Source organism: Cherax quadricarinatus, unplaced genomic scaffold (assembly GCF_038502225.1).
Source record: "Cherax quadricarinatus isolate ZL_2023a unplaced genomic scaffold, ASM3850222v1 Contig321, whole genome shotgun sequence".
Taxonomy (NCBI): Eukaryota; Metazoa; Arthropoda; class Malacostraca; order Decapoda; family Parastacidae; genus Cherax; species Cherax quadricarinatus.
The window spans coordinates 57,655-84,414 of NW_027195347.1; the positions used below are offsets into that span (position 1 = coordinate 57,655).

The following is a 26,760-nucleotide window of genomic DNA, read 5'->3' on the forward strand; positions in this document are numbered from 1 at the left end:
CTTCTTTTTAGCATACGAAAAGAAATATTTTGAATTTCTCTCAATCTTGTTAATTGCCTTTAGCTCCTGTCTCTCCTGAGTCCTTTATGAATCATTTAACTTACGTTTATTATTTTTCTACCTCCCTACTTCCCTAGTTAGTGCTTCCTTCCTCATTTCAGATAGTCTAGCCCCCTTGAGAAGCTTAGTGATTCTTCACCTTTGCCTGTAGAGGAAGTGTCCCTCTCCAGTTTACATCTTGAGCATATTCAGCTGTCAAACAGTTAATCTTTTTAGGACACTGGCTTTGATCCATGTTATTTAAGATATCTTCCGAGCATATTTCATTAACATGATTTATTTCATCTCAGCTGATGCTCCTGTTGTTAAAGTTCAATTTGGTGGAAATGGTTTTGGAAAAAATCAACTCATGTTGTCTGAATCTGTCAGAAAGGTAGCAACCTGTTTCACCAATATATTGGATAGGACAAGCTGAGCAGAAAATAAACTAAGGAGCTTTGGATAATGTTATTCAGTAATGGCCTAGCCGGTAATCTCAGAAGATCGGTCCCCAGCACTCCCTGATAGTCGCTCCTGAGGCGCAGCCTCAGCTCCCCACTCCTAAACTATGTAATTAAAAATTACAGGAACAAAGCGATTAAGAAACACATGGGATGGTATAAATAACTTTATAATGAACAGAATTCTGTAAGATTATCTCCCACCCTTCATGCTCATGAAACAGAAAGAAAGACGTGAAGACGTGTCTTGCGTGCTCAGTGAAGACGTGTCTTGCATGCTCTCTGTGAAACTGAACAAGATGTCCACTCCTGAGCAACTCTACCAGCAACTAAAGGAAGAACTGAGGGTGGCTAAGCTTGAGATACAGCGACTGACTGAGGAAAACAAGAAGATTCGTAGTAATCCTCCTGTTGAGAATCTTCAAGCCAAGAAAGGAACCTGGACAGTGGCTGGAAAGCATGGGACAAAGTTAAGGATCAAGAGGACGGATGGAGAGGTAAAATCAACGAAGATCCAGGAAATTGTTGTGGAAACATCGAACCCATTCTCCGTGCTACCCAATGAATGTGAGTTGATTACTGGGAACGTCATGACGAGCGACACCAAGGTAAAAACATTGTTGTTGTTGGGGATAGCCAGGTTAGGTACATGGATTAGGTACATGGATAAGTACATGGAGAGGGCCTTCTGCTTGAAGGATAGGTGTAGGAGACAGAGGGTTTCCTTTCCTGGGGCTGGGATGTAGGATACTGTTAGCCGGCTTGACATCATGAATGGTAATGGGATCAATCCCATTATCTGCCTCAGTACTGGAGGCAATGATGTAGGCAAGCTTAGAAGTGAGGATTTATTTAGAAGGTTCAGGACAGCAATAGACATAATTAGGAACAAGGAGGGGGGCGCCCTGTTATATGGCATTTTGCCAAGAAGGGGTGTTGGAAATGAATGGTTGTCCAGAGCAATTGGTATTAATTGTTAGCTGGACAAACACTGTAAGGATAATGCAGTACCATTCAAGGACAACCAGGACCACTTCTATGGCCGAAATGACTTGTATGCCAGGGATGGGGTTCACTTATCCAGAGCAGGTGTGGGTTTTCTTGCTAGCTCAGTTGAGGGTGTTGTTTGGACTTTAAACTAGGACTACTTAGAGGTATGGGTTTAGAAATGGATAATAATGAGCATCAAAATATGGATTTAGGCTTTGAAATCATAAATCTTAACAATAACAAGGACAGTAATAGGTATAGTGGAATAACAGAAAGGAGCAGGAAGGGTAAAGAGAAAGGAGGGTCCTTAAATATATATTACACAAATAGTCGTAGTGCTAGTGCAGGTAACATTGATGTATTTACCATAACTGAGACGTGGTTTAATTTGAAAAGTCGGGACATGCCTGTGGAATGTCACATTCAGGGTTTTAAACTGTTCCAAGTAGATAGAAGTATCGGGGAGGGGGCTGGGGTGGCACTGTATGTCCGAGATCACTTGAAATGTTGCATAAAAACGGGCATTAAGTCTGAAGTAACTCATACAGAGTCTGTCTGGATAGAATTTTCAGAGGGGCATGAAAAATTGATTCTAGGAGTGACATGCCATCCCCCAAACTTAGATAGGGACTAAGGGAGACTACTATGGGAGGAAATTGATAAGGCCACAAGGCATGATAATAGTAATTCTAGGGGACTTTAACTTTAGTCAGATTGGAATTTCTTGACTGGGAATTTAAAATCAAACGACTTCTTAGAAGTAGTTCAGGATTGTTTTTTGAAGCAGTTTGTGACAGAACCTACAAGGGGAAATAACCTGCTTGACTTGGTTCTGGCAAACAAGGAAACTCTTGTTAATAATTTAGAAATTAAAGAGGAACTAGGCACAAGCGACCACAAATCAATTACCTTTAGCATAGAATGGAAGTATGACACTAGGGATAATTCAGTAATGGTCCAAGATTTTCGCTTAGCCGATTAAACTGGGCTTAGAGAACACGTAAAGCCAACACATAGTTCAACAAGATCGATGAAATCGCTGGCTGGAATAGTAAGATCAAGGGAATCGTCAATTTTCCTGCGTAAGAGATTGATGGCTTGTGTGATAGGAACTATGTGTTGGCTTTACGTGTTTCTCTTTCGAAAATCACTTCTTTCAGCAGGCTTTCGAACTACCCATGGGTTCGCCACTTAGTGCCGTCCTGGCGAACCTATACATGGAACATCTGTAAGCCGAGCGTTTCTCCACTATTATTCCCTCTTCTGTCACCTGGCTCCGTTATGTTGACGACATTCTCGTCATAACTCCCAGACGCTTCAACGTTCACGCTCTCCAACACAAGCTCAACCAGGTCGAGCCCTCCATCCAGTTCACACTAGAAAAAGAAGTCGACAACACTCTTCCTTTCCTCTATGTTCTTCTCTGCAAAGCTGACCATGAACTTCGTTTTAAAGTCTATCGGAAACCTACCAGCCAACACGATCTTCTGGTGTAATTATAGGCTTTTTCCTACATGCACTTAGAATCTTTATTGTAGACGTTTCGCCATCCAGTGGCTTTATCAATACAGATTCTTGGACTACTGCAACTAACCCACCAATTTGGGTAGGACCTACTTCCACTGGGGAATCCCGCCTATCAGTGACTATGCCCTCGTCTGCTACACGTCCCTATTCACTGACGCCTATATAAGCGCCAGTCTCCTTACCTGTGCTTCAGAATCTCTACAACCACGGTGCTCTAAACACCACCTCCAAGCCTGAGGGACTGATTACCTCATCTTTTGTATATAGTTCTTCTGTTTTCTAATTATGTCCAAGAATTTGTATTGATAAAGCCACTGGATGGCAAAACGTCTACAATTAAAGATAACCAGATTTTGCACAAGTGTCTTAACTTTCATATCAAGAAGTGTAAGCAACACAAGTCCAGAGGTTATTTTACAGCTTTACACAACATAAGTAAGGCCTCACCTAAATTACGCAGCTCAGTTCTGGTCTCCATGTTACAGAATGGATATAAATTCGTTAGAAAACATCCAGCGTAGAATGACTAAATTAATACATAGCATTAGAAGTCTTCCTTACGAAGAACGATTGAAGACTCTTAAACTACATTCATTTGTAAGACGAAGAATGAGGGAATAGATGATTGAAGTGTATAAGTGGAAGATGGGTATTAACAAAGGGGATATAAATAAGGTTTTGAGGATATCCCTCCAAGAGAGAACCCGCAATAATGGATTCAAATTAGACAAGTTTAGATTTCGAAAGGATATAGGAAAGTACTGGTTTGGTAATAGGGTAATTGATGAGTGGAACGGTCTTCCTAGTAGGTTTATCGAAGCTAAAGCCTTGGGTAGTTTCAAATTTAGGTTGGATAAATACATGAGTGAGAGGAGTTGGATTTGAGTCAGACTTGCGCCTTAGCTTATTGCTTGGATGACATTTGTTCTGTGATGAATGGTTTTGAAAACCGACAGGTTGAAGATTGAGACACTTATGCACCATATGGGAATCTTTTTTAGGAAACGTTTCGCCACACAGTGGCTTCACTAGTGGATGGTACCACTATGACCCCACCTCCTGCTGCTTCGCCTCACCTGACTACAGTATATAAACCACGTCTACGGTCCTATGCTGTACATTCTACAAGATTGATGGACTGAGCACATCGACTCCAGGCTGAGGGACTGATTACCTCAATCTCATCCTCTCCTTTCACCTTTCTGCTTTGTATTGGACTGATGAAGCCACTGTGTGGCGAAACGTTTCCTAAAAAAAGATTCCCATATGGTGCATAAGTGTTTCAGTCTTCAACATTTGTTCTGTTAGTGGGTTGGATTTGTGCAGGACCTGCCTACTATGGACCAGCAGGCCTGTTGCAGTGTTCCTTCTTTCTTATCTTCTTATGTAAAACACCCACATTCCTGTCAGAGTATAAGATGTTAAAGAGACTTTTCATAACTTTCCATAATTTTCATTTTTTTTTACCTGGATTTCCGGGTAGCAGCCGATGAGGTAGAGGACCCAGTTGATGGCAGCGGTTGTGGTGTCGTGACCTTCGAACATAAAAGTGTCCACCTCCTCGCGGATATCCTCGTCAGATAACTTCACACCTTCAGACGAGCTCTCCAGCAACAGGTCCAGCAGGGCCAGGCGCTTCTTCTTCCCTTCACGGGAAAAAAATCAATTAAATCAAGATTAACAAGACTTTTTGATTATTACAATCCTGGAAGAGTAGTAACCAAGGTAACCCAAGAAAGTCAATCAGCGTGGCTAATTTCCGTTTGTGTCCTTAGGTTCTCTTCCCCAGGATACTACCAACAACAGCCAACAGCTAGGTTAACAGGGACGTCTCGCCTCATCGAAAATTCAAATCTGGTTCCTATCGGATATGCTGTTTCACTGCTGACCTACAATACACCACAAATACTCTCTCAACCCTACTAGATAAAATCATTACGACACTTTGCTATTGATTAATTGCTATAGTAATCCACAATTTCTAGCTTACAACCTCCTCACCTGCAATGAATTCATTAAAATCCATATTTAGCAAATTAAAAATCATGGAAAATGAAAATGCTGGTTTACAAAAGTTAAATCATCATTTTTTTTCAATCTTAATATTTACTTTGAGTCAGTACCAACAGGAATTCCCAACTCAATTCCAGCTGACAGTTGACGAAATTTCACGCTTACCAATAACCTCGTCAGCAGCAGCATCCGGCTCCTCACGTTCCCTTTCCTTTATATGACGTTTCATTCTGATAGCACTGTTGGAGAAGTCGTGGAGGGTTTTGAGGCAGGCTTTGTGCTTTTTGGCAGACCCCAGCAGGTTAAAGAGAAACTCTGAGTGCTCCCAGGGGCGGGCCATCCTCTCCAGAAGCAGTGTAGTCATCCTGGGTGATGTGCGAAGTTTAGTATGTGTGAGAGAAAATCTGATATTCATTTCAATACAGAAAGCTCTCTTATAAAGCTATTCTACATAGTCCGATTTTTTATGGCCAATGCAACTGAAAAAATGTATTCAAAATTGAATAGCACGTACTCTGTATGCCCTTTTTACGTACTAGTCAATTCTGAGTGACTTTTCCCAATTGAAATTTTAAAAAATCGCATTATATAAAGGAATTTCATGAAAGTTGACTGTTCAGCATATCATTACGAACCATCTTTAAAAATCTGTTAAAAAGCGATCCTTGGACAGGATTCAGTTACCTGCTTGCCATGATAAACAGACTTTTGCTGATTCACCAAATCGTAACACGATTTGTTTGCAATCGTGTTACTACGACTGGTGAGTCGTGAGGGCGGCTTTGAAGGGACTTGAGCTAGAGCCACCTGGTCGAGTGGTTAACGCACTGGCCTGTGAGTTTTAAGACTCACTTGCCATGGGTTAAAGTCCCACCCATTCTGTGATTAGCCTTTCGTTGAGCCACAGCTAAGAACACATCTTGAAGGTGTTGGACCACATCTTCAAGGCTGGACCACATCTTCAAGATGTTGGACCACATCTTCAAGGTGCTGGACCACATCTTCAAGATGTTGGACCACATCTTCAAGATGCTGGACCACATCTTCAAGATGTTGGACCACATCTTCAAGTTGCTGGACCACATCTTTAGGACGTTGAACCCCACCCTCAAGAAGCTGAATTTCTTAAGCACGTTGGACCTTACCTGTGCGAAACATGACTTTCTAGTACGAACCCAAGACGTGCACTGACTCTAGTCCTGCTCGAGATGAGGTTAAAAAATAAAACCTCCTACTAAGGACCAACCTTGAATTTACCAGAAGAAACAAGTGAAAACTATGGCAACTAGATCTGCAAATCTCTAAGTGCATAATGTAAATTTAAGTGGCAAACCAGTACTGCAGATCTCCCTTTCCAGGATGAGACGTCATTCCTGTTCTGTAATATATGGATGGAGACCGCTCAGACTTAATGATTCAACGATTTTCCACAACTCTTTCGTGGAGCTGCCTTGGGCAGCTGCTCCACATGCCACATCATGCTCACTCACCTATTGACAGCTCTGACGTATTCAGAATCATTGTTATCTTGAGCGTTGATGCTCTGTCCCATCGCCGTTTCTGTTGGAGAATAGACACGCAGAAGGTTGACTAGTTTGTTAATTTGGAATAAAGGCTATCGACTACACTAGGGTCATTAAGGTTACACGTAACCTGTTCACCATCTACAAGACTACTTGAAAGTCTAAAATAAGGATTAAAGAAAAATCCCGGCATATATACCCTAAGAGAAATACACCTCTCGGTGTATATAGTATATATATCATGGCACTCAAGGGACGGAGTTTTAATGACGTGGTGGAATTCAAGTAGACTCACAGGCCACGCTAAACGCCCTTAGGAAAGAAGAGTTCCAGAAATGTTTCAAGAAGTGACAGAGGCGCTGGGATCAGTACACAGAGTACTTCTTGGGAGACAACTTCAACAAAGTGATTAGGTAAGCGGCAATCCAGGATTTTTTATAGGACCTCTTCTTCTTCTTCTTCTTCTTATTATTATTATTATTATTATTATTATTATTATTATTATTATGTATACCTGGTAAAGTGTATGGTAGAGTTATAATTGAAAGAATTAAGAGTAAGACGGAGAATAGGATAGCAGATGAACAAGGAGGCTTTAGGAAAGGTAGGGGGTGTGTGGACCAGGTGTTTACAGTGAAACATATAAGTGAACAGTATTTAGATAAGGCTAAAGAGGTCTTTGTGGCATTTATGGATTTGGAAAAGGCGTATGACAGGGTGGATAGGGGGGCAATGTGGCAGATGTTGCAAGTGTATGGTGTAGGAGGTAGGTTACTGAAAGCAGTGAAGAGTTTTTACGAGGATAGTGAGGCTCAAGTTAGAGTATGTAGGAAAGAGGGAAATTTTTTCCCAGTAAAAGTAGGCCTTAGACAAGGATGTGTGATGTCACCGTGGTTGTTTAATATATTTATAGATGGGGTTGTAAGAGAAGTAAATGCGAGGGTCTTGGCAAGAGGCGTGGAGTTAAAAGATAAAGAATCACACACAAAGTGGGAGTTGTCACAGCTGCTCTTATTATGATTATTATTATTATTTTGTTGTTGTTGTTGTTGTTGTTGTTGTTGTTGTTGTTGTTATTATTATTCACAGGAAAGCACTAAACCTATAAAAGTGGTAAAAGTCATACAGCATGTGAAGGAATTGAAGAAAATTAAGTTTGAGCCGATGAAGGGGTAGGGGGTATCTCCAGCTTCTTGGAACAAGAGCCCTTCACCAGGATTAAGAGATACACCTCTTCAAGAGGCTGCGTCAAACGTGGGAATCATTTACACGATTCACTTTGCTTTTAAAATATTGTCCAACTATTATTAGCCTATCAGATTTTTAATAATATTAAAGGTACATATTAATGTGATAATTAAAGAGAGGAACTGAACATGTAAAAAGCATCTGTAAACTGTAACTAATTTAAAAGCCATTTTCATATGCAGAAAACAACGTTGGTTTCTTACATAAAGCAGATGAGATTATGTATATAGAGTGGTGTATATCTCTTAGTCTATATACACTGAAAGATTACTTTAAACTCTGTTTAGGGATCAGAGTATTCTTGACTGGTGGTGAACAGGTTACATGCAGCAAACAAATGAATATTTATAATCAATATACTATAAACATTTTTAAGAAGAGAGTCACAGAGACTGCTAGCATACCTCACCTATAGCAGCTGGAACTGACGGGATCAAGACAGAAATGTTAAAAGCAGAGGGGGATATAGTGTTGGAGTGGTTGGTATTTTTGCTTAATAAATGTATGAAAGAGGAGAAGGTACCTAGGGATTGGAAGAGAGCTTGTATAGTTCCTTTATATAAAGGGAAGGGGACAAAAGAGATTGTAAAAATTACAGGGGAATAAGTTTATTTAGTATACCAGGTAAAGTGTACGGTAGGATTATAATTGAAAGAATTAGAGGTAAGATAGAGAGCAGGACTGCGGATGAGCAAGGAGGCTTTAGAGTGAGTAGGGGATGTGTAGATCAAGTGTTTAAATTGAAGCATGTATGTGAACAGTATTTAGATAAAGGTAGGGAAGTTTTCATTGCATTTATGGATTTAGAAAAGGCATATGATAGAGTGGAGAAGGGAGCAATGTGGCAGAAGTTGCAAGTGTATGGAAAAGGTAGTAAGTTACTAAATGTTGTAATGAGTTTTTATGAGGATAGTGAGGCCCAGATTAGGGTGTGTGGGAGAGAGGGAGATTACTTCCCGGTAAAAGTAGGTCTTAGAAAGGGATGTGTAATGTCACCATGGTTGTTTAATATATTTATAGATGAGGTTGTTAGAGAAGTAACTGCTAGGGTGTTGGGGAGAGGTATGGATTAAATTATGGGGAATCAAATACAAAATGGGAGTTGACACAGTTACTTTTTGCTGATGATACTGTGCTTTGGGAGAATCTAAAGAAAAGTTACAAAGGTTAGTGCACGAGTTTGGGAGGGTGTGTAAAGGTAGAAAGTTGAAAGTGAATATAGATAAGAGTAAGGAAATGAGGGTATCACACGATTTAAATAAAGAAAAATTGGATATCTCTTGGGAGAGAGGGAATATGGAAGAAGTGAATGTTTTCAGATATTTGAGAGTTGAAGGAAAAGAGGTGAGTGGTGCATTGAGGTATCTGTGGAGACAAAAAACGTTATCCATGGAGGCAAAGAAGGGAATGTACGAAAGTATAGTGGCACCTTCGCTCTTATATGGGTGTGAAGCTTGGGTTGTAAATGCTGCAGCGAGGAGGCGGCTGGAGGCAATGGAGATGTCCTGTCGGCAATGTGTGGTGTAAATATTATGCGGAGAATTCGTTGTGTGGAAATTAGGAGTAGGTGTGGACTTACTAAAAGTATTAGTCAGAGGGCTGAAGAGGTGCTGTTGAGGTGGTTTGGCCATTTAGAGAGAAAGAAACAAAGTAGAATGATTTGGAGAACATATAAATCTGTAGGGGAATGAAGGCGGGGTAGAGGCCGTCCTCGAAAATGTTGGAGGGAGGGGGTTAAAGAAGTTTTGTGGGCGAGGGGCTTAGACTTCCAGCAAGTGTGTGTGATCATGTTAGATAGGCGGGAGCAGTAGAAATGTGAAGACGATGTAATCAGTCCATCACCCTTGAAGTTGTAGATTTGAGGTTGTCAGTCCCTCAGCCTGGAGAAGTTCTGTTCCAAAAACAGGAACTAACTGAAGATCAAGCAACAGTGTTTAGACTTAAATACTGTTGTAGATCAATGGTTCAGAGAACCGACACGTTGATAAATTAGACACAGGTGCAACTCTTGGGTATCTTTATTGAGGAAACGTTTCGCCACACAGTGGCTTCATCAGTCCATACAAGTTTCTCCTTTGTATGGACTGATGAAGCCACTGTGTGGCGAAACGTTTCCTCAATAACGATACCCAAGAGTTGCACCTGTGTCTAATTTATCAGACTTAAATACTGTCGAAAGGAGAGGTGCAGAGTAGTAGTAGTGAGAATGTAGCCACTGAGAGGTCATGTCCCTCTCAGATCAAACAATTCTCACTTGAAAAAGTTGTCCAAGGTGTTTTCTCTTCTGTACCAAGATGCCATTGCGTTGTAGATGAATGGTTCAGAGAACCGACATGTTGATAAATTAGACACATGTGCAACTCTTGGGTATCTTTATTGAGGAAACGTTTCGCCAAACGTTTCCTCAATAAAGATGCCCAAGAGTTGCACATGTGTCTAATTTATGCCATTGCGTTGCAGTGTCTGGAGTGAATATCAAATGGTATAAAATACGGACAGGTTGGTAGATAAGACACATAGGCAACATTTAGGCAACTTTAACGTCGCCTAAATGTTCCCTATGTGTCTTATCTGCCAACTGTTCCTATGTACACTATTATTCTTCCCATCAAGATAGAGTTAAACTGTCTGTTTTCTCATCAATGTTTTTGAGAGCTTTACGTATTTGTAGTCCAGAGTTCATAGATGAAGAAATATCCAAAATTTATGAAATAGCCAATGATCTGAAATATCCGAGAAATGTAATTGATAAATCATTTAAAATTGCTAGAAATACTTTTTACAACCCAAAAAGGGACAGCCAGCTTTATTCAACGAAAAATATGTTGGTTCTCCTTTACCATGAAAACTTGCGATAAAGTTTATTACGGTCAAACTGGTAAAAGTCTCTAACTTAGATTAAAACAACATAAATATAGCAAAGTAAAAGGACACAAGTGCAACTAATGTGACATTTTATTGTGGCAACGTTTCGCTCTCCAGGAGCTTTGTCAAGCCGATACTGTTCGTATCGGCTTGATAAAGCTCCTGGAGAGCGAAACGTTGCCACAATAAAATGTCACATTAGTTGCACTTGTGTCCTTTTACTTTACATATTGTCGGTAATTCTACCAACATTATTACATAAATATAGCATTAGAACTGGACAAGATTCCAATGCTCTATTTATTCATGTGAGACATTTTAATCATCCAATTGATTTTTAAAAAGTTGAGAAAGTTGTATCAAGCAAGTCCATGGTTGACAGAAATATAATTGAATCTTGTTTCATAAAAAGCAGTTTTGAAAATAATATGAATATTTCCTTTGGTTTATATAAATTAGATTCATTTATAATTAATAAAATTTGGGAAGAATTTAATAATACATTGGACAAATAATAAACCTTATTTCTTGGGTAGAATATTTAGTTAGTGGGATGTCGTGAAGACCTGTCTAGTTGGACCAGCGGACCTACTGCAGTGTTCCTCTTTTCTTATGAGTCCGGTATTGTCGCACGTCAGGTGTTTCTTTGTTGTGGGAGTTGACTGTGAGGTGTGGTCTAATCCCTTTAATTGCCTTCCTTTGATGTATTACTTTCATAGTTCCTAGACAATGTGTGTAGTCACGAAAGCGCTTGGAATTTCACTACTCTTTCACAGTGGTTGTTTTGTATATATATATATATATATATATATATATATATATATATATATATGTATATATATATATATATATATATATATATATATATATATATATATATATATATATATATATATATATATATAAACTGAGAAATATGCAATATTTCGTCACTGTTCAAAACTGTTCTGTATGAATGATTCTCAGAGGAGTGGGACTGCAGTTAATGTAAGGAAAGTATCACTGTAATGATGCTATACAATACTGACAAGCAGATGAGTAAGACACATGTGCAACAGTTTGGTATATTTCATATCCGAAACGTTTCGCCCACACAGTAGGCTTCTTCAATCGATTCGACTGATAAAGCCTACTGTGTAGAGTAGACGAAACGTCGTTTGGGAAATAGAAGTATCTAATATTGCGCAAGCGCGTAAGAAAATTAATTTGTCGTATTTTCTTAATTTGGACAGGGCTCTTAAAGGACATTAAAAATAATGTTATCAATAACAGTAACTGAAGATGACGATGAAACTTGCCAGTTTACTGCAAGATTCTTTCAGACATACGCACCACAGATGATATCAAGCGTACAGAGCGTAATGTATGGGAAGACATCAAAGGGTTTTCCATCCGCCTGATGTTGCAGTTTGTGGACTAATTTGTTGCTCTGGTTATTGAACACCTCCAAGAAGTCTTCCAAGATCTTGAAGTGGAAGGCCGGAGTCAACAGCTTCCTGCGGGAGTGCCACTTAGTGCCTGCACAAGAAGAAGAAAATGAGAACATGAGATGTACAATACATATGAGTTTAAAATGCACCATAGTGGTCACAGTGGTCACTCCTGGAGCCATATTGGTCAGTCCAGGAGTCATAATGGCCACTCCAGGAGTCATAGTGGTCACTCCAGAAATCAAGATGGTCACTTCATATGTTGCGAAGGTAAATTTGACCAATTTGTACATCCCTTGGAAACGGATTTGACGAAGACAGTCTTAAAACCAGACCTAAATTATTATTTTTATTATGAAAATATTCAGCGTTCTCACATATAACTAATCTGAGACGTTTTAGTATACGGACAAAACTCAGAGCGTCTGTGGTTCAGTGTGAAGATCTCTCTGTACTGGCAGTTAAAATCGAGACCATATTTACAATTTACAATTTCATATGTATAATTTTTGGACGCCCCCCCCCCCCCCCCAAAAAAAAAAAATCAGTATTTCGCTGCTTATTGTTCGTGTGGGGCCTAGTTCCTAGGCCTTTTGTGTATCCATATGCTCTCGCGCTACCGTCCACAGGATGGATATGGGGTGCACAATAAACTAGCCACTTCGGTGGCAAAATCTAAAATCTAAAATTGTTCGTGAAGAAAACACGCTAACCTAAAGGAAGAAAAAGGTGGGCAAATTTAGGCTTTTATATCTAATCTAGATAATTGTCTCACAGAGAAGACAGAGAACTCACTAGAGGATTATTATTATTTTTATTATTATTATTATTATTATTATAATTATTATTATTATTATTATTATTATTATTATTATTATAAAAGCAAGTGCCAAACACGTTCTGATCACACACAGTTTCACTCACCAGTAGAGGTGAGAAGGCCGGTGCCTAACCAGGGATGAAGGAAGTCATAGTCGGGACTCTTGTCTAGATGTGTGCTGCTGCTGAGTACTGCCTGCCACACGAGGAAGAAGGTAAGTTACCATGTGCTCACATGACTCCCCGTCTCGAGTGACGGGGAATACTGTAGTTGGTATGTGATGTGTTTGTGTCGCACTAGGACAACGAAGGCTAACATTGTGTGGGTGAATGATGTAGAGAGGATACAGTCTAAGTACAGGTACAGTGGAGTTGTTATAACATAATTATGGGTGAATGATGTTAATAGCGTATAGTAGAGAGTGGTTGTAAAGCAGTAGGAAGGTTCATAATTAACTAACAAATCAGAGAGGAAAATTTAGACTATGTTTCGGTCGGTCCTGGACCATTGCCAAGCCACTGGTGACTTGATAATGGTCCAGGACTAATCCGAACTTTGTCTAAAGTTTCCTTTCCGAATTATGGGTTTGATACGAAGTGTTCCAACCAAATTGATGTGACTAATTCCTCACAAGGAAAATGCAAACATAGAGGAAGGCTGTAAAAAAAAAAAGTTTTCGTGTGAGATAAAGTTCAAACATGAATAAAAGTGTAAGTAAATCTTCATGTGAAGTGTTATTTACCTCGACTGCATCGGCCTTGACAATATTAATACGGTCTACGTGTCCATATCTAACGCGGTAGATGGGTCCTCTCCTGCTCCAGATGTAACTATTGGCAAGCACGAAGCTAAAAAAGACTGGAAAAGAAAGTATTTTATAAGGTATCAGCATCAGTGCTGATCCATCACTCAGCATGGAAATATTTACCGATGCCAACATTTATTCGATAGAATAAATATATATATTTAAAGATGCCAACATTTATTCGAGTGACAGAATTCGACATTCTTCATTCATTCTTCGTGGGTAACTGTACATAGATGACTAGAGTAAAATAAATGGTGTGACTTTCCGTTATATTATTTAATTGACCAGACAGACTGGCAGGAATAAAACACTGGTAGTAGCAGTCTACCTTACCTTTGGAGTCAGTCAGGATCTGCAGGGCATTTTCGATGATGGGAAACGGCGGAGGTCCCGGCACCTGGTCCATCAGGTTCTCCTGGAGAGCATGGGAGGAGGATCACCCACCTGTTTCTAGGTCACCCACCTGCTCCTAGCTCACCCACCTGATTCTAGTTACCCACCTGCTCCTAGGTCACCCACCTGTTTCTAGGTCACCCACCTGTTTCTAAGTCACCTACCTATTTCTAGGCCACCCATCTATTTCTAGGTCGCCCACTTGCTCCTGGGTCACCCACCTGATTCCAGTTTCCCACCTGCTCCTAGATCACCCACCTGTTTCTAGGTCACCCACCTATTGCTAGGTCACCCACCTGCTCCTATGTCACTCACCTGTTTCTAGGTCACCCACCTGCTCCTATGTCACCAACCTGCTCCTAGGTCACCCACTTGTTTCTAGGTCGCCCACCTGTTTCTAGGTCACCAACCTGCTCCTGGGTCACCGACCTTTTCCTGGGTCACACCTGTTTCTAGATCACCCACCTGCTCGTAGGTTACCCACCCACTTCTGGGTCACCCACCTGCTTTTCCTGGGTCACACCTGTTTCTAGGTCACCCACCTGCTCCTAGGTCACGCACCCGCTCCTGGGTTACCCACCTGCTTTTCCTGGGTCACACGTGTTTCTAGGTCACCCACCTGCTCCTATGTCATCAACCTGCGCCTAGGTCACCCACTTGTTTCTAGGTCGCCCACCTGTTTCTAGGTCACCAACCTGCTCCTGGGTCACCGACCTTTTCCTGGGTCACACCTGTTTCTAGATCACCCACCTGCTCGTAGGTTACCCACCCACTTCTGGGTCACCCACCTGCTTTTCCTGGGTCACACCTGTTTCTAGGTCACCCACCTGCTCCTAGGTCACGCACCCGCTCCTGGGTTACCCACCTGCTTTTCCTGGGTCACACCTGTTTCTAGGTCACCCACCTGCTTTTCCTGGGTCACCCACCTGTTTCTAGGTCACCCACCTGCTCCTAGGTCACCATCTGCTTTTTCCTGGGTCACCCATCTGTTTCTACGTCATCTACCAGCTCCTAGGTCACCCACCTGCTCCTGGGTCACCCACCTGTCTCTAAGTCACCCACCTGCTCCTAGGTCACCTATCTGCTCCTAGGTCACCGGTCACTACCTTCAACCCTCACTACGGGAGTCCACCTAACACCACCTTGCACCACCCCTACCACGTTAACTGGTCTAATAAATCACAGAACGTGTGGGACTCAAACCCATGGCAGGCGGGGCCGCACACTTACACGCTACCATCAGTTTTGTGATTTGTTTGCAATCGTGGTATTACGATTTCATGAGTTAGTTTGATAATTTTATTATGAACGCTATACCCATCCTGTGGGCTTCAGTGTAAAGATTGTAAGGCCACATAATGGGTCTAGGGACTGGGTCCCATCCACTAATGAAAGTTACCTTCAACCATCCCTCTTTTCCCTTACAAGTCACCTGCAACAGCATTGCATCCAGATCCACTACTGAAGAGTCAGCAAGAGAGAGGATGGGACTGTACTTCAGACGGTCAAACAAGCTGAACCAAGAGTTGGAAATCACCCCACTTCTCTAGCAAACTCAATAAATGATTACAAAGTAAACAGCATGTACCTTGGGCTTTCTCCTGAATAGCCGGGTGAGCATGAAAATGACAAAGGAGATGATGATTATGCATGGCATCACCTCCATTGCACCGTCCAGCCAGATCATGTTGCAGCTCTCACAAGGATACCTCTGAGCTCACGGCACTCACGGCTGTCACTCACGCAGCTTGGGACCCGTCGTCACGCTGAGCTGGAGCAGCTAGTCTTTAAACAGATACAGATAGTTAGTGTTTTCTAACGCGATTACAACAGTTACCCAATGTTGAGTCTGGTTTACAAGTCCCCTTCATTGATTTGTAAGTCCCCTTGGTTGGTTTGTAAGTCTCCTTTGCTGATTTTATAAGTCCCCTTGAATGGTTTAAAAGTTTATTTAGCTGGTTTATAAGTTCCCTTGACTGACTCACAAGCCCACTTGGCTATTTTATAAGTGCCCTTTACTGTTTAACAAGTCCGCCTAACTGGTTTACAAATCCCCATAATCGATTTAAAAGTCTCCTTGGCTGGTTTATAAGTCCCCTTGGCTGATTTATAAGTCCCACCGGCTGATTTACTGGTACCAATGACCGACTTACAAGTCCCCTTGAGTGTTTTACAAGTCCACTTGGCCGGTTTTCAAGCTACCAGTGCTAACTGACCATCATGAATGTAGCATTTTTCATGATCAAAATAATAATAATAATAATAATAATAATAATAATAATAATAATAATAATAATACATTGTATTTATTGCGATGAGTGTATTTCCTTCCATCCATATACACTGTGGAGAAAATTTCTCGAGAAAGGGGGGTATCAGCCCCCTTCAGCCCCTTTCACCCTGAGGGATATCCCTCTCAGAAAGGGCAAATGATGTCTTGCTTGTAGATCAACAATTTAATTTCAAGCAGATGCAGTAGCAGCGTGTACCAGAATGCAGTCACATAGCCTCCTCTTTGCACCACAGTTTTCAGTGCCACTGAGTGATAATGAAGTGAGGAAAAGGGCTCTTTTCACCGTGGTGAAAACACTTGAACTGCTATGAAAGACAATAATGAACTCTCGTGGATCGATAGATATCAAGAAAATCTATTACTTGTATTGAACCCTGTGTCGATGTTTAGCAAGAAGGAAAAGAGCGCTGAATTCAGCAAATCCTTAGTAAGAAGGGAAGCACAGGGCGAAACCGGCTGCAAAGGGTCAGATTGCTTGAAGGTGCGGACCGGGGAACTCACGTTCAAAGAAAAAAGAACACTAGTGATTTGCGCGTTTCTGTTCCTCAATGACAATCTCAAAAGTTCGTGATAGAACGATTACAGTGAAGCGTACTTGTCTTCATGTTGTGACACTACTACGAAACGACAAATATTGTAGAACAGTGTAGTGTAACAGGGTGTATTGCAGACATTCTTCAGAGACAGACAGGGCCACTGTAAGACACTACTACTTCAATCAAGACATCGGATACCGGAGTGACACTTGGGGATCAGAAACAAAAACCCAGGCAAGTCTAGACAGGTATGCACTTAGGTCGGCTGCGCAGCACATAGGGTATGTCAGGTCTAGATTTATCAACACACCCCGTCATCGGAGGGCCATTGAGCCTAAAAAAGGTAAGTTTATCGTTATTCAGCATTGCTGAATGAAATGCTGATGTGTACACTCCTTTGGGGCAATTATGTACTCATACATACTTGTCCCTCATTAGCTATAGGAAATAGAGCAGCTGTTTCACGTTGGAGGAGCCTTCTGAGTGCAGCTGCAGAACAGCTGAGACAGCAACAAAGCTAAATATCTTTCATTCCTGTATACTGATATATAGCATAATATAATATTCTGAAATTCCCAACATCCACTGCTGGCAGCAGTGCACATATACACCGAGATATATATGTCTAATTATATATACACACTCAGAGTACTTCAGTCTCTATGGTAATCTGACTACTGCTGACTGTATGGTAAAGGAATAATAAATGTTGCTTTTAGTTTTTGTGGAAGTTGAAGCTGTGAGTAGAGTTGATGTGGCGGGACAGAAGTGATGGTTGAAGTGGTGACGGTATTAGCCGATATGTGACGATGGTGAAGGTGATCAGTGTTGGGAATGTGATAGTAACAGCTGCAGTATGAATGTAGTTGTAATAATACTTGAAATAATGGTAGTTGTGAGTGTAGTGGTGGTGATAGTTGTGAGTGTAGTGGTGGTGGTAGTTGTGAGTGTAGTGGTGGTGGCAGTTGTGAGTGTAGTGGTGGTGGTGGTAGTTGTGAGTGTAGTGGTGGTGGTAGTTGTGAGTGTAGTGGTGGTGGTTGTTGTGAGTGTAGTGGTGGTGATAGTTGTGAGTGTAGTGGTGGTGGTAGTTGTGAGTGTAGTGGTGGTGGCAGTTGTGAGTGTAGTGGTGGTGGTGGTAGTTGTGAGTGTAGTGGTGGTGGTAGTTGTGAGTGTAGTGGTGGTGGTTGTTGTGAGTGTAGTGGTGGTGATAGTTGTGAGTGTAGTGGTGGTGGTAGTTGTGAGTGTAGTGGTGGTGGCAGTTGTGAGTGTAGTGGTGGTGGTGGTAGTTGTGAGTGTAGTGGTGGTGGTAGTTGTGAGTGTAGTGGTGGTGGTTGTTGTGAGTGTAGTGGTGGTGATAGTTGTGAGTGTAGTGGTGGTGGTAGTTGTGAGTGTAGTGGTGGTGGCAGTTGTGAGTGTAGTGGTGGTGGTGGTAGTTGTGAGTGTAGTGGTGGTGGTAGTTGTGAGTGTAGTGGTGGTGGTTGTTGTGAGTGTAGTGGTGGTGATAGTTGTGAGTGTAGTGGTGGTGGTAGTTGTGAGTGTAGTGGTGGTGGCAGTTGTGAGTGTAGTGGTGGTGGTGGTAGTTGTGAGTGTAGTGGTGGTGGTAGTTGTGAGTGTAGTGGTGGTGGTTGTTGTGAGTGTAGTGGTGGTGGTAGTTGTGAGTGTAGTGGTGGTGGTGATAGTTGTGAGTGTAGTGGTGGTGGTTGTTGTGAGTGTAGTGGTGGTGGTTGTTGTGAGTGTAGTGGTGGTGGTAGTTGTGAGTGTAGTGGTGGTGGCAGTTGTGAGTGTAGTGGTGGTGGTGGTAGTTGTGAGTGTAGTGGTGGTGGTAGTTGTGAGTGTAGTGGTGGTGGTTGTTGTGAGTGTAGTGGTGGTGGTATACCGGTGGTGGTAGTTGTGAGTGTAGTGGTGGTGGTATACCGGTGGTGGTAGTTGTGAGTGTAGTGGTGGTGGTAGTTGTGAGTGTAGTGGTGGTGGCAGTTGTGAGTGTAATGGTGGTGGTGGTAGTTGTGAGTGTAGTGGTGGTGATAGTTGTGAGTGTAGTGGTGGTGGTAGTTGTGAGTGTAGTGTTGGTGGCAGTTGTGAGTGTAGTGGTGGTGGTGGTAGTTGTGAGTGTAGTGGTGGTGGTAGTTGTGAGTGTAGTGGTGGTGGTTGTTGTGAGTGTAGTGGTGGTGATAGTTGTGAGTGTAGTGGTGGTGGTAGTTGTGAGTGTAGTGGTGGTGGCAGTTGTGAGTGTAGTGGTGGTGGTGGTAGTTGTGAGTGTAGTGGTGGTGGTAGTTGTGAGTGTAGTGGTGGTGGTTGTTGTGAGTGTAGTGGTGGTGGTAGTTGTGAGTGTAGTGGTGGTGGTGGTAGTTGTGAGTGTAGTGGTGGTGGTTGTTGTGAGTGTAGTGGTGGTGGTTGTTGTGAGTGTAGTGGTGGTGGTAGTTGTGAGTGTAGTGGTGGTGGCAGTTGTGAGTGTAGTGGTGGTGGTGGTAGTTGTGAGTGTAGTGGTGGTGGTAGTTGTGAGTGTAGTGGTGGTGGTTGTTGTGAGTGTAGTGGTGGTGGTATACCGGTGGTGGTAGTTGTGAGTGTAGTGGTGGTGGTATACCGGTGGTGGTAGTTGTGAGTGTAGTGGTGGTGGTAGTTGTGAGTGTAGTGGTGGTGGCAGTTGTGAGTGTAGTGGTGGTGGTGGTAGTTTTGAGTGTAGTGGTGGTGATAGTTGTGAGTGTAGTGGTGGTGGTAGTTGTGAGTGTAGTGGTGGTGGCAGTTGTGAGTGTAGTGGTGGTGGTGGTAGTTGTGAGTGTAGTGGTGGTGGTAGTTGTGAGTGTAGTGGTGGTGGTTGTTGTGAGTGTAGTGGTGGTGGTATACCGGTGGTGGTAGTTGTGAGTGTAGTGGTGGTGGTATACCGGTGGTGGTAGTTGTGAGTGTAGTGGTGGTGGTAGTTGTGAGTGTAGTGGTGGTGGCAGTTGTGAGTGTAGTTGTGGTGGTGGTAGTTGTGAGTGTAGTGGTGGTGGTTGTTGTGAGTGTAGTGGTGGTGGTATACCGGTGGTGGTAGTTGTGAGTGTAGTGGTGGTGGTATACCGGTGGTGGTAGTTGTGAGTGTAGTGGTGGTGGTAGTTGTGAGTGTAGTGGTGGTGGTAGTTGTGAGTGTAGTGGTGGTGGTAGTTGTGAGTGTAGTTGTGAGTGTAGTGGTGGTGGTACTTGTGAGTGTAGTGGTGGTGGTAGTTGTGAGTGTAGTGAAGGTGGTAGCTGTGAGTGGTGGTGGTATACTGGTGGTGATAGTTGTGAGTGTAGTGGTGGTGGTAGTTGTGAGTGTAGTGGTGGTGGTAGTTGTGAGTGTAGTGGAGGTGGTAGTTGTGAGTGTAGTGGTGGTGGTATACTGGTGGTGGTAGTTGTGAGTGTAGTGGTCTTGGTATACCGGTGGTGGTATACCAGTGGTGGTGTCATGTGGGGTTTTCGATACGTGGATGGGTAAAGAATACTCACGTAGGCTGGTAGTACGTATAATATAATGGAAAGTATGGTAAGGCACCAACAGCCGACCTGCCTCTCTCTGCTCCCTATCTTGACTGACTCACAGTGCCTATGGGTGAGGGGGTGTTTGAAATCCTGCTATGGTCAGCAGCAATATGAATACAGTCAGTGATTCACGCAGAGACGGTTGGTAGTGAGTTATCTACTAGTACACTGGTTACTGGTAACTGGTTACTAGGAACTGGTACCACTACTGAGAGCTCGGCGACGCTAACGTATGTCGTCCCGACATACAACTAATACAAACTAGAGATGGCAGGTGTACAGCTTGGGCTGATTCTATACAATGTCAAAGTACACAACAATTGAACATTATAACATACATAAGTAGAACATTGGAATGGAAGCTTACGTAACTGAAACTGTAATGCAATACAAGGTATAATATAGCACACCTCATCGAATGAGACTCAACATTGGGATTACACAATAGAAGTGATAAAAAAAAATTTGATCAATCAATCTGTATTCATGTGATCTACGGATTCTGAGGAAGGAATATATACAAAGAAAGAAGTGTTTAACAGAAAGGCAGATTCGGTGCACTCAAATCTAGACTGTTAATTCTCAGAATTCGGAGAGAACGTGAACACACAAAAAAAAATTCTTGAACACTGATAAGTTGATACTGTAATTATTCATCTATACAGGTTATTTACATTTAACCCCAACTCTGCTAGGGTGAGATTGACATATGCAGAATGGGTGTCATCTCTGGGAGGATCAAACTCTGTTGCACTGACTAACTCATGCTGTATTTGAGGCAAATCTGAATTGGTAGTAACAAATGATACTTGAGGATTTCTCAATACCTGTCGTGTACGCAGGGAATAACGACATTCAGGTTGATCGTCTGACTGAGTATCAGAGGTAGAGAGTACAGGATCAGGAGGATTGTCAGAGTCTGTCACATTAGTCTGGGTTGGAACATCATTATCATCACATACTAACTTCATATGATCTAAATGCGATTCTTTATACTGACCAGTGCTAATTTCTCTAACCTTATACTTATTACCAGTGATATGTTCAACTACTCGATAAGGACCAACAAACTTTTGATCAAGCTTTGGCATTGCAGACGTTTTGTTAAAGTTAGTCAGCATAACTCTCGAACCTACTTTGATTTTGGATGGCTTTGCTCGAGTGTTTGTGACTCTTGTAAATTCTGCTGTTGATTTATGAAGTGTTTCACGGATTCTTCTGAAAACACTTTGAGCTAAGCTGGTACGAGTTGCTATGAAATCATCAGGGTTGTAATTTGGTTTCGGATTAGAATATAGCAACTCATAAGGCAAACGTTTATCTATACCGTACAATGCATAATGTGGAGTGTCACCTATGGAAACATTGTAAGCAGAATTTATAGCACACTGCACATCAGGTATAACATCATCCCAAGTTTCACTGTTGGGATTGATAGTGGCTCTCAAGACATCAAGTACTTTTTTGTTGGTTCGTTCCGCTAACCCATTGCTGGCAGGATGATGAGGAACAATGGTGGATTTAGAGATCTTGTACAAGGTACACAAATTTTCAAGAATCTCATTACAGAATTCACCTCCATTATCTGTTACTAGGGACTTAGGGGTGGTATGCCTGTAGATAATGCGTTCTTTAAACGCTTTAGCTACTGTCTCGGCAGTCTTATCTGCAATAGGAACTAACTCACAATATCTGGTGAAATGGTCTACCATAACACACAGATGTTTGTTGCCCTGGAGGGAACATTGGAAATTAGTTAACAAATCTAGCACAACTCTTTCCCAAGGTTCGTTAGTGGTTGGATACACTTGGATTGGATTAGGACCATTAGCATTACCTTTATGTTGCATGCAGACACTACATTTCTTAACATACTCAGAAATATCAGTTGCCATATGAGGCCAAAAGTATTTCAATCTGGCTTGTTTTACTGAACGATCCATACCAGGGTGCGCAACACCTGGTACATCGTGAACTAGCTGTAAGGTTACATTCACTAGCGACTGTGGAATTACTAACTGGTATACTCTTCTGCTAGGAGTACCCAACTCGGCTGTTCGATACAGTAATTCTTGGTTCATGACAAAGTCACTGATGGGTGCTGGTGGCTTCAAAGTCAGAATAAGATCTTCCTGGAGCAGGAATCGAATCACACCAGACCACATGGGATCTGTTCATTGAGCATTCTTTACATCTTCAGCACTAAATGGAGGGTCTGCAGTTACTATACTAACATGTCGCGATAAGGCATCTGTGACTACATTTGACTTGCCAGGTAAGTGTTCAAAGGTGGGATTGAACTCTTGGATAGTCAAGATCCATCTGGCTAACCTTCCAGTAGGTTGTTTGTTCTGGAATAAAGGTATCAGTGGAGCATGGTCTGTCAAGACATGAACAGAGTACTGATAAATAATGTCTCGGAAGTGCTTTAAAGACCATACTATTGCTAAAGCTTCTTGCTCAGTTACTGTATAATTACGTTCAGCCTTCGTAAGGACTCGGCTAGCAAATGCAACTGCGTTGTTTGTACTTGCCATCAGTCTTCTGAGCTAGTACGGCACCTATGCCAATAGAACTAGCATCAGTTGTCAGATAGAAGGGCTTAGAAAAATCTGGAAATTTCAAAATTGGAGCAGATGTTAGCTTTTCTTTTAGAGTTTGGAATGCTCTTTCTTGACGGAAGGTCCAAACAAAAGGAGCATCTTTCTTAAGCAACTAAGTTAGAAGAGCAGCTATGGAAGAAAAATTGGCAATGAAAGATCTATAAAAACCTGCTAAGCCCACAAAGGATCTTACGGCATCAGCAGTTTTGGGAGTTGGAAAATTTAGTACTGCAGTTACTTTACTTTGGTCAGTTGTAACCCCTCTAGGAGTGACTACGTGACCAAGAAACTTAATTTCTGATCTGAAAAATTGACATTTAGACAGTTTGATCTTTAAATTGGCTTCTTCAAGCTTACCAAGTACTACATCAAGTCTTTTCAAGTGTGTATCCACGTCTTTAGACATGACGATTACGTCATCTAAGTACAGCATAAGTGCATTACCTATGAGACCTCTAAAGATAATAGTCATGAGCCTTGAGAACGTGATAGGGGAGGATCGTAATCCAAACGCCATACGGAGGAAGTGATAATGACCTGTAGGAGTGGAGAATGCAGTTAGCTCTTGGCTGTCCTCGTGAAGAGGGACTTGCCAAAACCCTTGTAACAAGTCCAGGGTTGAAAAGACTTTGTTATCTCCGATGTCAGGTAAAAGATCACACAGTACAGGAAGTGGGAAGCGATCTGGGATAGTTTTCGCATTTAATTTCCTAAAGTCAATCACTGGGCGCCAAGTACCATCCTTCTTAGGTACTAGGATCAAGGGCGCATTCCAAGGTGAATTGCTAGGTACAATAACTCCATCATCAAGCATTTGATTGATCAATTCTTCTGCGACAGCAACTTGTGAATGAGGCATTCTGTACGCAGGTATGTAGATAGATCTAGTACCAGGTTCAAGTGGAATACGATGGGACAATAAGTTCGTTATACCCATCTTCTCACCTGGTAAGGCAATGGCTTTACGACGTTTGTTCAACAGAGTCAACAAACGCTTGACTTCATCTGGGAAGTCAGTGGGAGCTATACCGGTGGTGGTAGTTGTGAATGTAGTGGTGATGGTATACTGGTGGTGGTAGTTGTGAGTGTAGTGGTGGTGGTATACCGGTGGTGGTATACTGGTGGTGGTATACTGGTGGTGGTATACCGGTGGTGGTATACCGGTGGTGGTATACCGGTGGTGGTATACCAGTGGTGGTAGTTGTGAGTGTAGTGGTGGTGGTATACAAGTGGTGGTAGTTGTGAGTGTAGTGGTGGTGGTATACTGGTGGTGGTAGTTGTGAGTGTAGTGGTGGTGGTATACCAGTGGCGGCATACCGGTGGTGGTAGTTGTGAGTGTAGTGGTGGTGGTATACTGGTGGTGGTATACCGGTTGTGGTATACCGGTGGGGGAATTCCAGTGATGGTATACCGGTGGTGGTATACCGGTGGTGGTATACCGGTGGTGGTATACCGGTTGTGGTAGTTGTGAGTGTAGTGGTGGTGGTAGTTGTGAGTGTAGTGGTGGTGGTATACTGGTGGTGGTAGTTTTGAGTGTAGTGGTGGTGGTATATCGGTGATGGTAGTTGTGAGTGTAGTGGTGGTGGTATACTGGTGGTGGTAGTTGTGAGTGTAGTGGTGGTGGTATACTGATGGTGGTAGTTGTGAGTGTAGTGGTGGTGGTATACCGGTGATGGTAGTTGTGAGTGTAGTGGTGGTGGTATACTGATGGTGGTAGTTGTGAGTGTAGTGGTGGTGGTATACCGGTGATGGTAGTTGTGAGTGTAGTGGTGGTAGTATACTGGTGGTGGTAGTTATGAGTGTAGTGGTGGTGGTATACCGGTGGTGGTAGTTGTGAGTGTAGTGGTGGTGGTATACCGGTGGTGGTAGTTGTGAGTGTAGTGGTGGTGGCGTACTGGTGATCGTAGTTGTGAGTGTAGTGGTGGTGGTATACTGGTGGTGGTAGTTGTGAGTGTAGTGGTGGTGGTATACTGGTGGTGGTATACTGGTGGTGGTAGTTGTGAGTGTAGTGGTGGTGGTATACTGGTGGTGGTATACTGGTGGTGGTAGTTGTGAGTGTAGTGGTGGTGGTATACTGGTGGTGGTAGTTGTGAGTGTAGTGGTGGTGGTATACTGGTGGTGGTAGTTGTGAGTGTAGTGGTGGTGGTATACTGGTGGTGGTAGTTGTGAGTGTAGTGGTGGTGGTATACTGGTGGTGGTAGTTGTGAGTGTAGTGGTGGTGGTAGTTGTGAGTGTAGTGGTGGTGGTATACTGGTGGTGGTATACTGGTGGTGGTATACTGGTGGTGGTAGTTGTGAGTGTAGTGGTGGTGGTATACTGGTGGTGGTATACTGGTGGTGGTAGTTGTGAGTGTAGTGGTGGTGGTATACTGGTGGTGGTATACTGGTGGTGGTAGTTGTGAGTGTAGTGGTGGTGGTATACTGGTGATGGTAGTTGTGAGTGTAGTGGTGGTGGTATACTGGTGGTGGTATACTGGTGGTGGTAGTTGTGAGTGTAGTGGTGGTGGTATACTGGTGGTGGTATACTGGTGGTGGTAGTTGTGAGTGTAGTGGTGGTGGTATACTGGTGATGGTAGTTGTGAGTGTAGTGGTGGTGGTATACTGGTGGTGGTAGTTGTGAGTGTAGTGGTGGTGGTATACTGGTGGTGGTAGTTGTGAGTGTAGTGGTGGTGGTATACTGGTGGTGGTAGTTGTGAGTGTAGTGGTGGTGGTATACTGGTGGTGGTAGTTGTGAGTGTAGTGGTGGTGGTAGTTGTGAGTGTAGTGGTGGTGGTATACTGGTGGTGGTAGTTGTGAGTGTAGTGGTGGTGGTATACTGGTGGTGGTAGTTGTGAGTGTAATGGTGGTGGTATACTGGTGGTGGTAGTTGTGAGTGTAGTGGTGGTAGTATACTTATGGTGGTAGTTGTGAGTGTAGTGGTGGTGGTATACTGGTGGTGGTAGTTGTGAGTGTAGTGGTGGTGGTATACTTATGGTGGTAGTTGTGAGTGTAGTGGTGGTGGTATACTGGTGGTGGTAGTTGTGAGTGTAGTGGTGGTGGTATACTGGTGGTGGTAGTTGTGAGTGTAGTGGTGGTGGTATACTGGTGGTAGTAGTTGTGAGTGTAGTGGTGGTGGTATACTTATGGTGGTAGTTGTGAGTGTAGTGGTGGTAGTATACTTATGGTGGTAGTTGTGAGTGTAGTGGTGGTAGTATACTTATGGTGGTAGTTGTGAGTGTAGTGGTGGTGGTATACTGGTGGTGGTAGTTGTGAGTGTAGTGGTGGTAGTATACTTATGGTGGTAGTTGTGAGTGTAGTGGTGGTGGTATACTGGTGGTGGTAGTTGTGAGTGTAGTGGTGGTAGTATACTTATGGTGGTAGTTGTGAGTGTAGTGGTGGTGGTATACTGGTGGTGGTATACTGGTGGTGGTAGTTGTGAGTGTAGTGGTGGTGGTATACTTATGGTGGTAGTTGTGAGTGTAGTGGTGGTAGTATACTTATGGTGGTAGTTGTGAGTGTAGTGGTGGTGGTATACTGGTGGTGGTAGTTGTGAGTGTAGTGGTGGTAGTATACTTATGGTGGTAGTTGTGAGTGTAGTGGTGGTGGTATACTGGTGGTGGTAGTTGTGAGTGTAGTGGTGGTGGTAGTTGTGAGTGTAGTGGTGGTGGTATACTGGTGGTGGTAGTTGTGAGTGTAGTGGTGGTGGTATACTGGTGGTGGTAGTTGTGAGTGTAGTGGTGG

General features: G+C 42.7%; 1 protein-coding gene across 1 annotated transcript in view; it reads right to left on the reverse strand.

Moving 5' to 3' along the window:
• LOC128693185 (cytochrome P450 4C1) overlaps positions 1–26,760 on the reverse strand; it is a 63,496-nt gene that overhangs the window by 29,672 nt on the left and 7,064 nt on the right. The window contains exons 2-9 of the mRNA XM_070080319.1: positions 15,706–15,902; positions 14,058–14,139; positions 13,659–13,774; positions 13,021–13,111; positions 11,999–12,184; positions 6,521–6,590; positions 5,196–5,395; positions 4,485–4,663 (exon numbers count right to left, since the gene is read on the reverse strand). Coding sequence (XP_069936420.1) covers positions 4,485–4,663; positions 5,196–5,395; positions 6,521–6,590; positions 11,999–12,184; positions 13,021–13,111; positions 13,659–13,774; positions 14,058–14,139; positions 15,706–15,804 — 1,023 coding nt within the window. The 5' untranslated portion in view covers positions 15,805–15,902. The remainder of the gene's footprint in view (positions 1–4,484; positions 4,664–5,195; positions 5,396–6,520; positions 6,591–11,998; positions 12,185–13,020; positions 13,112–13,658; positions 13,775–14,057; positions 14,140–15,705; positions 15,903–26,760) is intronic.